The sequence below is a fragment of the Capricornis sumatraensis genome, chromosome 6 (assembly GCF_032405125.1).
Source record: "Capricornis sumatraensis isolate serow.1 chromosome 6, serow.2, whole genome shotgun sequence".
Lineage (NCBI taxonomy): Eukaryota > Metazoa > Chordata > Mammalia > Artiodactyla > Bovidae > Capricornis > Capricornis sumatraensis.
The window spans coordinates 49,475,285-49,488,077 of NC_091074.1; the positions used below are offsets into that span (position 1 = coordinate 49,475,285).

The window sequence follows — 12,793 nt, forward strand, 5'->3', positions numbered from 1 at the left end:
ATTAATACCATGGTTTTCTGATAGATAGTGAAGGTGGCCTCAGTGGGAGCCTGTCTATACTTAAAAGCACCAAGTTTCTTTCTTATCAGCCTATAGTTTTATTTGCATAAAGGGTATACTGCTGGGCCCCACCCAAACATTGACAGGGCCTATGGTACCCTACATCTGAATATTCTAAAAGTTATGAATCAAACTAGAAATAAAACCTGTTCTATCCATCTAGGTTGAAAAATATATTTTGATAATAATTTGGAAGACTGGATTTAAATTTAAAATTCTTAGGCTCCTCCTAGTTCTGTATCAGAATATGGTGACATAGACATAGCTGAGCCGTGGCCCAGCCTCTGTCCCGTAGACCACTTCTCTTCCTTAGGTATCATTCCCTACCTATATTGTGAAGAGCCTGTGCTCATGCTTGTGGACACCTTGGTCCAGTGTTCAGGTTTTGTCTGTCTTTTGCGAATAGCTGCTGCTTCCCCTACACCAACCCCCACACCAGCTATCCCTTCTTTCTTCCCAAAGGTGGACTTAGAAAGAGACCTGTACAGGCCTGAAAGGGGACTTTGGGGTTTTAGGCAGGAAATTCTGGGATCTCAGATAACAGAAGTATGGTCTGAGGGGTAGGAGTAAAATACAGGCTTCTGGAGGGCACACCCACGTGACCCTTGCCCTGTGGGAAGGGCCACGGCCATAGGAAAGCCAAAGCAGGGCCCTCTGTGACGTGGGGCTCAGGACAGAGGCTCCTCTTGGTTTGACCTAGTGGTAGCATTAAATGTTCCTGTTTTTGAAATTACTTTTCTCCTCAAAAGCATCTAAGGCCTGTATTCCTTCTTTTTCACTACCTGCTTGCTCACTCATGAGTGCTTCTTAGAGGTTTTTTTCTTGAAATATAATTGCTTGGCAATATTAATTTCACATGGACAGAATAGTGATTCACTCTTTTTATCGATTTTACTCCCCATCTAAAGTCGTTACAAACTAATGCCTTTATTTCCCTGTGCTGTAAATATATTCTTGTGAAAGTGTTAATTGCTCAGTCATGTCCAACTCTTTGAAACCCCATGGACTGTAGCCTACCAGGCTCTTCTGTCCACAGAATCCTCCAGGCAAGGATACTGGAGTGGGTTGCCATTTCCTTCTCCAGGGGATCTTCCCCACCCTGGAGTCGAACCCAGGTCTCCTGCATTGCAGGCAGATTCTTTACTGTCTGAGCTACTATGCTGCTACAAACTACTATAGTAGTTTGTTTAATTTCGTAGAGATTTTGAAACCATATAAAGGCAGATAAGTTACGGTGTCCCTAGGGTGCAGAAGGGAAAAAATCCTGAGGAGTCAGAATCATGATAAAAATAAGCTACCTGGGTATAGAGTAGCCAACAGCACAAGTTGCCAGGATAGCCAGCTAGCCTGAAAGGGTAGAACCAACAGTGAATATTTGGCAGAATTTTCCTTGGCATGAAGCAGACTAGCAGAAATCTTACCCATCTTTGCAGGCTTCAATAAAGCTATTTGGAAATACATAGAAAAGTCTACTTCTAGAGTGAAAAAATGGCCAAGGAACACACAGTTTTCCCAAATGGAACATTAACATACCTTGCAGATTTTCCCTGGCTGCCCAGATGATGTCATGATTCCTGATGAATCCTCCCTCCCCAGGATGGGGTAAACTCTTCCAGCATCCCAGTGAGTGAGGTCTTTGTCTCAGGCTTTGGACACCTTCCTTCTGTCCCTAGTCTCTGTGTTGTGGGCTCCCGTGGAGCCTCCCCAGCTTGCTGTCTGGGCCCCCTGGCATCCTCTGCATGCTTCAGTTTCCAGCTATTAGAATACACAGCTTGCCTCCCTGCCTGTGGAAAGTTCGCTGCTGCTGGACCTGACGTGGTCTCTGGAGTAGATCTGCGGGCTGCGTTCTCCTGTGCCAAGCCTGCTTCCTCTCTTGGTGCCTGTTCTTGTGCATCACGTCCTGTGATGAACCCCTTCTCAGCTGCGTGGCCACAAGTCAGGGTCATACTCAGGGTCGCTCCCAAGGATGCTGCCTGTGGTCACACTGGCTGTGCTAAGTCTCCCACTTATACTTCCTGGCCATTACTACTCGTTGTGAACTCATGGTCTAGCAAACACCTGTTGGCTGCCTTGACCACACATTTTTCAGTCTGCTCTTGTCTAGGAGCATGCTCATTATTATGACCCCTTGTAAGGCCTGGAGGAAACAGTTTCTAAGGTTAAGAAGTCTGTCTTCCTAAAAATAACAGATATGCTTTCTCTGCATCCCATTCAGTTTCTGCTTTAGAATGTCCCCTATTTATCTGTATGGCTGACAATTTTAATTCCTTTGTACATACAAGGCCATATGCTTTCTACCCCAGAGCACATGTTAAGTCCCTTAATTTATATTCTCTCCTTCTTGTATGGAACATTCTCTCTCTTTGACCTTCTCCCCCTTTCCATCTCTCCCTGCTAATCCCTTACTCCCTCCCTTCCTAAACTGATAGTCAGAATATCTGGTCTCAATATTGCATACTCAGTGCTATATTTAGGAAATATGGTGGTCTAACACCATCATATTTCCTATATAATGTTAAACAGATTAATGTGTTTTCAATAGCTGTAAGATTAAGCTCCTTACCTTGCCAAATTCATAAACTTTTTTTGTGATGCTGCTGCTGCTGCTGCTAAGTCGCTTCAGTCGTGTCCGACTCTCTGTGACCCCATAGATGGCAGCCCACCAGGCTCTGCCGTCCCTGGGATTCTCCAGGCAAGAACACTGGAGTGGGTTGCCATTTCCATCTCCAATGCATGAAAGTGAAAAGTGAAAGTGAAGTCGCTCAGTCGTGTCCGACTCTTAGCAACCCCATGGACTGCAGCCTACCAGGCTCCTCCATCCATGGATTTTCCAGGCAAGAGTACTGGAGTGGGATGCCATTGCCTTCTCCATTTTGTGAGGCAGTGATACTTACGTAAGGTTGTGAGGAAAAGGCTCTCTGAGGAAGTGACATAGAGAAGGCAATATTTGGCATCCTTATATTTGAGAGGAAACCAACCACCTACTAAACCATGACTGTACTTTATAAATTGTTAAGATGTCACCTCAGTGAATAGCAGTCCCCTCCAGTCCCCTGTGCAGCAAGGGAAATTAGAAAACAGTAACAGTTTTTCTGATTTCTGAAGCGTAAGCTTACACTGATCTCTGGACCTTCTTGCCAACCTCCATTTTTTCATCTGTATCATGTCTCTCCTCCTCTACTCTTTCCAGTTTGTGCTGGCCTCATTTAGGTCCATGTGGTCTCTCTCCCATCTGGGATTCTGTCTTCCTTATGCCCACCTCAGTCTTCCCTGCCTCCCGTCCCTTCCTGCTACTTTACCCACTGCTCACTCCAATTCCCCCTGCAACTGATTTCCCTTTCTAATAACCCTATACTTTTAAAACCTTCCTGAAGGTTTCCCAGGCTGTCTTCATTTTTGGCTAAACCACCTGTCCTTTCCAACATAAGCAAATTTTGATTTTCACCTTCAGAAAGAGGGAGTATTTCCAGACTAACCTGACTAGAACTGGCCGGCAGAGTGTCTAGCACATAGTAAGCTCTTAGTAAATATTTTTTGAATCCTGAGTGAATGAACTGATTTTTCTAATCTTAGTCTATCTATAAGATTAAAGTGATTTTTTCCCTTAATATGTGTATATTGTTTCCTCACCCATAAAATGCATATAAAAACCTTTACCTTGCACTATATAGAGATATTAAAATCTCTTATTCACAAGATTTTTATTTTAAATCTACCCTGGGATTAACTTTGTAATTAATCCCAGAGACACCTAGAGGCATTGGCAGAGTCTCATAGATTATTATTATTATTGGTACATTGTCCCCCACAGTACGTGGTCACAAGCCTGCAGCATTGAGTGTGCAAATATTTATTTACTAATGAGCGTAACAGTCAGAGATTTCAGTTGTTTGGGTTTTTATTTTTATCATCCTGAGTAATCAGATGTGTGTGCGTGCATGCTGAGTCGTCGCTTTAGTCGTGTCTGACTCTTTGCAACCCTATGGACTGTAGCCTGCCAGGCTCCTTTGTCCATGGGATTCTCCAAGCAAGAATACTAGTGTGTGCTATGCCCTCTTCCAGGGGGGTCTTCCCGACACAGGGATCGAACCCCCCGTGGATGTGTTTCCTGCATTGGCAGGTGGGCTCTATACTCCTAGCGCCACCTGGGAACCTGAGTCTCCTGCACTGCAGACAGATTTACTGTCTGCAGCCGCTAGGGAAGCCCAGTAATCAGATACATTCATTCAAATTAAGCAGAAATTTTCAAGAAAAATATCTATATTAAGATGTTATATTTTCAGTTAAGTAGCAACTAAAAAGCAGTGTTTATTTTGAGGAAAAATTTTCAGATGTGTCCAGAGTTTGGTTTTAGCCACTCTGCATGGTATTATTGATCACCAGTAGCAGGAATAATTTTCGTTTCAAAAAAGCTTCTCAGGATTTATCAAAAACAAATGGTGTGTTCACTTTTTATAGGTATAGAAGTATGCTTAGATTCATCAGTGCCAACTTGTTTCCAGTATGGGGTCCTAAGTGTTGTTAAGTACTCATTTACAAGAAATAAAACTCTTATTCTGTATGTCAAATAGAAATAATGAACTGACCTTTCAGCTTTGAGCATTCTCTATTTATAGTCCTAAAATATTTAAATAATACCAAAAATAGGTAAAGAAAATCCTGTTGTGATTTTTAGTACTTCTATTCTCTAGTTCAAGAAATCCTATATAATTTAAACAGTGGTGTTTATTTAGGCTAGCATAAGGTTCTGAGCCATGTGAACAGGAACAACTTAAAAACAACAGTTCAGTACTTATGATTTTGTGTTTACTGCCTAAGGGATATAAATGTAAGGCGATGGGGCAGTCTTTCAAACAAACATGCTGAGAGTTATGCATCCAGGAGGGCTTGTCCCTTTCAAAGCAGTCACCTAGGGAGGCTACACGTTTGTTCCATTAATAACCTCATGGCTTACAATGTTGTGGAATGCTGTTTTTTAAAACTGCCTCTGAACCTGCTAAGAAATAATAAAGAGCAAGATGACACATTATTTTGGATACCCAGAATTGTGGTAGAGATACATTTGACTTTGATGAGTAATCAAAAATCATCTTAGATCAAACACAGTGAAGAAAATGCAGAGTATTTGGGGTGGTTGTTTGATGTAAAAACAACAAGATGGGCTTTCTTGAATGATACATAAACTAACTCTTGACGTCGATTATCAAAGAGGAATTCTGGAATCTTAAAACTTGGAATAAATGTAGAGGCTCCTAAGGTAGCTACTCTGAAGAATAATACATGTCTAGGTAAAAACTAATAATGTGTGTATATTTGCAAAATAAGATTAGTTTTATTACTTTGTAGACATACTTTGTAGGTGAAAAAAATACTACTATCATGGAACTTTTTATAAGCAAACTTCCAAATGTAAGTAGAATTTCTCTCTTACCCTTTCTAAGCTTTTTGAGAAGTCTGAATTTCTACTAATGACTTATTCTGAATCTTCAGCTTTCAAAACAGTAATGTTTACCATTTGAAAGGCAGGTGCTATGAGACTTCACTTCAGCTTTTCCTGATTAGCTTCGCTACCTCTGCTCTTCAGGGTTTTTCAGTGTATCCATCTTTGTTCATCCTGAGAATCTCAAAGTGTATTTTTCACTGTAAAAATATCATTAAGCTTTTGAACCAAGGTAGAAATTAAAGTCTAAGCTGAATAATATTAATTGTTCCATATTGTTTTAAGTCCTTTTTTGTTGCATTCGTAACAATGCCTTTCTTTTTTACTTTGGGACCCTGTATCTTAGTAAATAAAAAGATCAAATTATAAGAAGTCTCCAAGGTTTCGTAAAAATAAATACTCTCAGTTGTTGGGGCTCCTATTGTTTTTCACTTCTACTAATAAAAACTCCAAAAGCGGAGTTCAAACATGTGGCTGGACCACATTTCTGTAATGTAGACTGCAGGTGGACTCTTGGAGTTAACGGGGGTGGAGTTGATGCATCCTGCTTCATCAGAGCGTTTCCAAATCTATTCTACCACATCCATCTTCATCCAGGTCAGCCAGGCCCCTATTTCTTCACTGCTGAGTTCAACTAATGAAAAGCAAAATGGAGCATGGAAGGCAGAGAAAATTGTTATTCTTTTGTGAAGAGGCTAAGACAGCTAAATTGTGACACAATTTAAACTGTTCAAATTCGACAGGTTTGATTGGAAAATTAGGTGACCCATGTAGTTAGAGATCAAAATGGTCACTAGTTTACAGTTTTAAAAAGTCATATTGTGGTGTTTTTCTACAGTCTCTTAGAATATTATTTTATTCCACCTGGTAGTAACTGTTGCACAAATGACTATTGTTTTGCAGTTTGGTGATTTAAATGCTGTGTCTCCTGGAAATCTGGATAAAGGTAAGAACTGAAAATAATGTACATTTTTAAGGACTTTTTTTGAGTAAGAAGTTCTCAGAGGAAAATGCAGTATATGTACATATATAAAGTATATGTACACATACATTTCCATTTTGTGGAAATGGCATAGAATCCTTGATGAATATGACAGTTGTGTCTTTTGAAATGCTTCACTATTTCTCCAGTTCTATGCTTTCCTTATGTTATGTATATTAAGTGCAAAAATTGAATTTAAATGCAGTTTAAACTCTTCTTGACTTTTTGCCTGCAGTTGATTACAAGTAACAAGAAATTCTTTCTGGCCTTCATCAAAGTCCTGGAGAAAAGTGATAAAATTGGGTCAAATATTTTTATTCAAGGCCCACTCGGCAAGAAAAAGATTCCTCAGCCTACCCAAGTCACTAATTCATACTTTTCAGTAGAAAGGGAACTCAGAGATAGTGAAGTTTACTATAAAAGCACAATCAGTATTGGGGGAGTAACATATATACTTCTTGAATTTTCATATTAGCGTTGCCATTCTAATATGACAACCCAATATATAATTCAGAAGAAACTCACAACCTATGACACCAGAGTAAAAAGAGAAGGGCTCAAGGGAAAATGAGGTTGGAATAGAAAACACAAACACTCCTGAAAAAAAATTCTAACTCAGATTTTATTTTAATGTAAAATTTCTAATAAGTAAGCACTGTAGAAAGTACACCTTTAAGAAAGTACACCTTTCTTAAAACACACACATACACACACAAAATGAAGACATCTTGAGGTTTAAGGAATTGAGTTTTGGAGTCAAAGTGTACAAAGATTGGGAAGAACTATACTGTTAGCCCTTGCAGGACAGAGCCAGCGGGGAAGCTGAGGCATGAGGAAGGATGTAGGAAATCTACACGCAAGGTGCTGTGCTGTTCTCTGCAGCATTCTGTACCAGGGTCCTCAGTGTTCAGCTTCCGAGCCTTCCTGGTGGTGGGAGACAGTCATGTGCCGGGAAAGTCCTATGTGAATCAATATCACTCCCACATTAAACTCCTGTCACTATTTATCAACCATGTACACTTCAATTCCCATTTTAATAATACACATAATAGCTCAATAATAGCAAAACAGGAAAAGTAGAAAATGATAGCCCCTATAAAATAGCTGCAAATATATATTATTTAGGATTAACTGATGAAACATCAGAAAAGTAAATCAGTGATGAGGCCAGTTTGTCATATCAGAGCAGGAAAAGTAGCTGTTGAAACCCAGGTACAACATAAGACAACCCTGATGATGCACTGATAAAGCCTCCTAATTCAGATTCAGGGATTTCATCCCAGGGTACCTGGAGGTGTCCTAGAAATGTTGCTTCTGGGCCAGACACTGGCTGGCAGCCAGTCTTCTTTGTCAAGTGTTGAACCAAAGTCTTTAATAAACTTCAGTAACACCTAGTTTTTGTTCTTTTGTTCCAAATTCCCACAACTTCAAGTAGGTTCCTAGGAAATATCTTGAATTTTATAGAAGTCTTTCTATAAAGACTTGAATTTTATCTTTAGTCTCTATAGAAGCGTAAACTGTCCGTGGGAACTAGAGAAAGGGTTTGCTTTTGTGCTCCTGTGTAGCCTGTCCAAAAGAGCCCTGTCACTCATGAGTGGGCCTGAAGCAGGGTGGCCTCGAACACGAGAGTTTGTTCTGTCCTTTGCCCCATTGCCTGTTTCAGGACATCCCACTCTCTCTCCACTTGCCTGCCTGCTTGAAATGATTTTTTTTTTCTTTTACTTCTGCCTCATTTATTATTTTGGCACTATTTTCTAGTCACAGGAAAGTTGGTGGAGATGGAGCCAAGAAGCAGTGTGACTCGCCCTCTCTTTCCTGGGTGGCTCTGCTGGTCCCATTCACTCCCAACTGGATGCTTCTTGAGACATAACCACACTAGCATATTCAGAACCTAAGGCTTGAATGTGAAATCTTTTAAGAAATTTTTGTGGGTTCTTTGACATAGTATGAGAATTTAATTTTTTCCAGATAATAGAAGTAATATTAGCTCTGTAGAAAGATTTCAAATAATGCAGAGAAGTAGAAAGTATAGAAAGTGAAAACTTCATAGTCAAAAGCCTAAGACACTTCTGATTTTAAACATTAAGAATTTAATGAGAGGACCCTTCCAGACCTACTTTTGTTGATATATATATATATATATATATATAAAACCACAAAGGTATCATGAAAATCAAAGTATTACTTGCTCAGTCATGTCCAACTCTTTGGGACCCCATGGACTATAGCTCACCAGGCTCCTCCGTCTGTGGGATTCTGCAGGCAAGAATACTGGAATGGGTAGCCAGTCCCTTCTCCAGGGGATCTCCCCAACCGAAGGATCAACCTAGGGATCACTGGGTCTCCTGCATTGCAGGCTGATTCTTTACCATCTAAACCACCAGATCGTCTTATTGAAGCAAATGTCTATGGAATGTAGTCCTCTGCTGCAGCCCTCCAGACCTTTGGATATGTTCTGACAAAGTGCAGTGTTATCATCAAGTCCATTTTCCAGAGGCAAAGGTAACTGGATAAGTAGGTGAGCCAGGATATCTTGCCTCCTCTAAGAGAACTTCTCTGTATATTGTTTAATGCACTACAGATATCATTTCTAGTTGATATACCTAATATCAACCTTTTTAATCACCCAGCATTCCCAGAAATGTTGCTCCTGGCAGCTGCACACTGTTCAACCTGCACAACCACATATGGAGGCTCTGTTATTCTTCATCATTTCTCTCTGGAGCCATCTTTGCACCAGTTGATAGGAAAAGGAGAAAAGTCAAGGAGCCCATTTATGTTGAGAGCTATATTAGCAGAACTTCTGCAGATGTGCCCTCAAAGGGCAAAACTAGCCTCAACACCTTTTAGAAAGAGTCCAACTGACTTTTTCAGTTAAGGCAATGGCACCCTACTCCAGTACTCTTGCCTTGAAAATCCCATGGACAGAGGAGCCTGGTAGGCTGCAGTCCAGGGGGTCGCGAAGAGTCGGACATGACTGAGCCTCTTCAGTTTCACTTTTCACTTTCATGCATTGGAGAAGGAAATGGCAACCCACTCCAGTGTTCTTGCCTGGAGAATCCCAGGGACGGGGGAGCCTGGTGGTCTGCCGTCTCTGGGGTCGCACAGAGTTGTACACGACTGAAGCAGCTTAGCAGCAGCAGCAGCAGTTACACACTCATACATAACATGCCATAGAATGTAATGGAGATCTAATTCTGTTAATACAAGTCACCATAAAAAGTAAGAATATCTAAGAGTAAGTATATATTTATTTTATTTATAAATGAGGTTTTGGTGTAATTATATGTGGGTTTTTTTGTGGGGGGAGGGTAAACAATAAAACATATTGAAGATGAAGTAAAAAAGAGGTTTTTTTCCGACTGCACTTCACAGCTTGTGGGATCTTAGTTTCCCAACCACGGATCAAACCCAGGCCCCCAGCAGTGAAAGTGCAGTCTCTTAACCACTGCACCATCAGCGAATTTACAATAAAAAGATTTCTCAAGCAGAAATATATCCCTAGCTGTTTAAAACTTAGCGCTCATGAAGAGGCATTCTCTCCACTCCTCTGAGGAGAATCTTACACAGTGGTAAAGCTGTGTGTGACCATTTTCTCTCTCTGCTGTGCTTTTGAATTTTAATAGCACATGCTGGAAAAAATTAAATAGTATTCCATTATAACAATGTTTTAGTTAATATAGAATGTATTAAAATTTGGAGGTAATAGTGACTACTTAATACACCTAATTTCCGGAAATGAATACCAGCTATTAACAGAGACTATCAGTGTTGCTAGGAAGGAAATTCATTGTGCTTTTTAAATCTGATACTGTGCCTCAGTCTTCATAATGTTTTGTAAGGAAAGTTAAGGATCTAATTAATATTGTGATCGACAACATTCATGTGCACAGAAGGTGTGTACACAGCCCCTGCTTATATATGCTCTAGTTATTTTGTGAATCAACATAGTTCCTATCTGTATTAACATCAGCACAGATTAAATTTATATCTAGTGTAGATCTTCAGAGGAAACTGTAATCTTTTCTTTCTTCCTTTTTTTTTTTAAGTTAGCATTTTTCAGCTCAACATTCCCTGCAAACCAGCATAGTGTACCAAAGTGCCTACTTTAAAATGATACAAGTTATGCTACTCTTTAAAAACTTTAGGAAACTCCAAAGGTCTTCTTAGAAGAACTATTAAAGGTAGGAGCCACAAACAGGTCAAGAATAAAGTACCTTTGCTGTGTTTGAAAGAATAGGGCGCTGACACAGGTAGAATCCATTGAAAGGAAAACCCACAAGCTTTGTCCTCCAAGAAGGGCTAAGGAGTTGATTTCCTAATGTTCTATATTAAAGTGTTTCTAAAGCATGTGTGGATTGCTCTTTTCCAGTTTGTCTTCTAGTACTAGTCTTGGTATTATTTGTTTGTGCAGATGAAGGCAGTGAAGTGGAAAGTGAAATGGATGAGGAATTAGATGACTCTTCAGAACCTCAAGCCAAAAGAGAGAAAACGGAGCTGAACCAGGCATTTCCGGTGGGTTGCATGCAGCCCGTTCTCGAGAGTGGCGTGCAGCCAAGCCTCCTGAATCCAATTCACAGCGAGCACATCGTCACAAGTACTCAGACTATCAGACAGTGCAGCGCTACAGGAAATACCTACACTGCAGTCTAAAGGATATTAAAGTGTATTTTTCCAGCTAACATTAACCCTGTTGATATTGGGCTTAAGTTGAAATTTTAATAAGCCTGAAGGTCGACTGTTGTCAAATACTATCTGTGCTGAACATTACCTTTTTGGAGTTGTGAAATGGAATGGGTGTATGTATTTTGCCAGGTCTTTTTTTTTTTAACATAAACAAAATTATTTGCCTCTTAATAATGAGTTTTTTTCCCTTAGTTTTGGGTGTCAAGAAGGATTTTTACAACACTTAATGTCAGTGTTTTTGTTTTCTTATAATTAAAAAGTAATTTACATTTTTGTAGCTTAAAATATTTTATTGTTGATTGTTAGTCTTGGTGTATGATTTCATGTGTAAGTTTTTAATTAGATGCACTTCTGTGAAATATCAAAAGAAATGATTTCTTTGATTTACACTGGAGGCATGCACATTTGGCAGCAGATGCATCAAAGTTGCTTTTGAAAGGTGCTTTTCATCGGACAGAACCACAAGACACTATTTTGATAACATTTTGGAGTACGGAGAGAGAATACAAAGCATTTTTATTATAGTGCTAGAGGGTTGGGAAGGTCATCTATTTTTCTCTGAAGAAAAATTGAGCTGTGCATTTATCAGTTCAGAGTAAATGACAGAATGGCAAGAGATTATGCTAATAAGTACATAATTTGTGTACATAATTATTAAACCATGTTAATGCAAGCTTCCGTTAAACATTGGATTTTAACTGTTATTTGCATACCAATTCCTCTGTTTAAAGACTACTGATTCTGTATTTGGGACCACTGCACAGATGCATTCTGCTGTTGAGTGGGGCTGTTGTAGTTAGATACTGAAGCTGAAAAAAATGACTTGACTTCTTTTTTTTTTTTTTTTAAGTGTACACGCTACTTATGCTGAGCTGGACATACAGGAAACCATTCCATTTGGATGACTTTCTTTTATTCCAGGTCTTTTTCCTAATAGTAGTTCAATGTGCTGCTATTGTAAAAGAAAATTTATAGAATGCAAGGAATGTAGCAACCTGCATATCGTTATTTCCTTCAAAAATATTTCCTGGTTTCTAAAGTACGTGGATTTAAATTTTAAACAGAACCTGAAGGCAGTGTAACTGGCACACCGCACTGCTGCTTATCTCCAATTCTGTCGGATTTGGATAGGTGGCTGGGTGGACCAGTGCCATTGAAGAATGTACATCAGGGATCATCGTACCTCGGCTATTACATGGTGCCTTAAAACAGAACTGAAGCTAAGGTTTAGTAAGGCTTATTTTGTTCATGTGAATTCCTTTTCAATCCATTTGACAAGGTGTGCCTGTCATTTTCAGATTGCCGAAGCGAGGACAGGTAACATGTTCTTCAAAGGAAATTTAGGGAAAGCTAAGCAAAACAAAAAGACAAAAATCACTTCCCCTCTTTGAGTGACCATGAATTTATTTTTGTTCCTAGAGCTGAAGATTACTTGATTGCAAATCACATTGCTTAAAGATTAAGGATCAGATTGCTGTTGTGGAGTAGCAGGCTATTTTTAATTACCAACTTTGTTACATAAAATCATATATGTTTTAGACCATTCTTATCTAGTTATAATTTAAGAAAATTAACAAAATAAGCAGGTACTTATTGAAGTGCATCTTTTCAGTCTAAATGTTTCT

General features: G+C 39.5%; 1 protein-coding gene across 2 annotated transcripts in view; it reads left to right on the forward strand.

The window, feature by feature from the left end:
* Positions 1 to 11,135, forward strand: part of RFX3 (regulatory factor X3) — a 188,534-nt gene extending 177,399 nt beyond the window's left edge. Inside the window, exons 15-17 of one of the 2 annotated variants that reach the window (XM_068974262.1) lie at positions 5,407 to 5,469; positions 6,404 to 6,446; positions 10,897 to 11,135. In XM_068974262.1, the coding sequence (XP_068830363.1) occupies positions 5,407 to 5,469; positions 6,404 to 6,446; positions 10,897 to 11,135 (345 nt within the window). The remainder of the gene's footprint in view (positions 1 to 5,406; positions 5,470 to 6,403; positions 6,447 to 10,896) is intronic. The other variant, XM_068974263.1, reaches the window with a different exon arrangement.
* Positions 11,136 to 12,793: the final 1,658 nt, after the last annotated feature.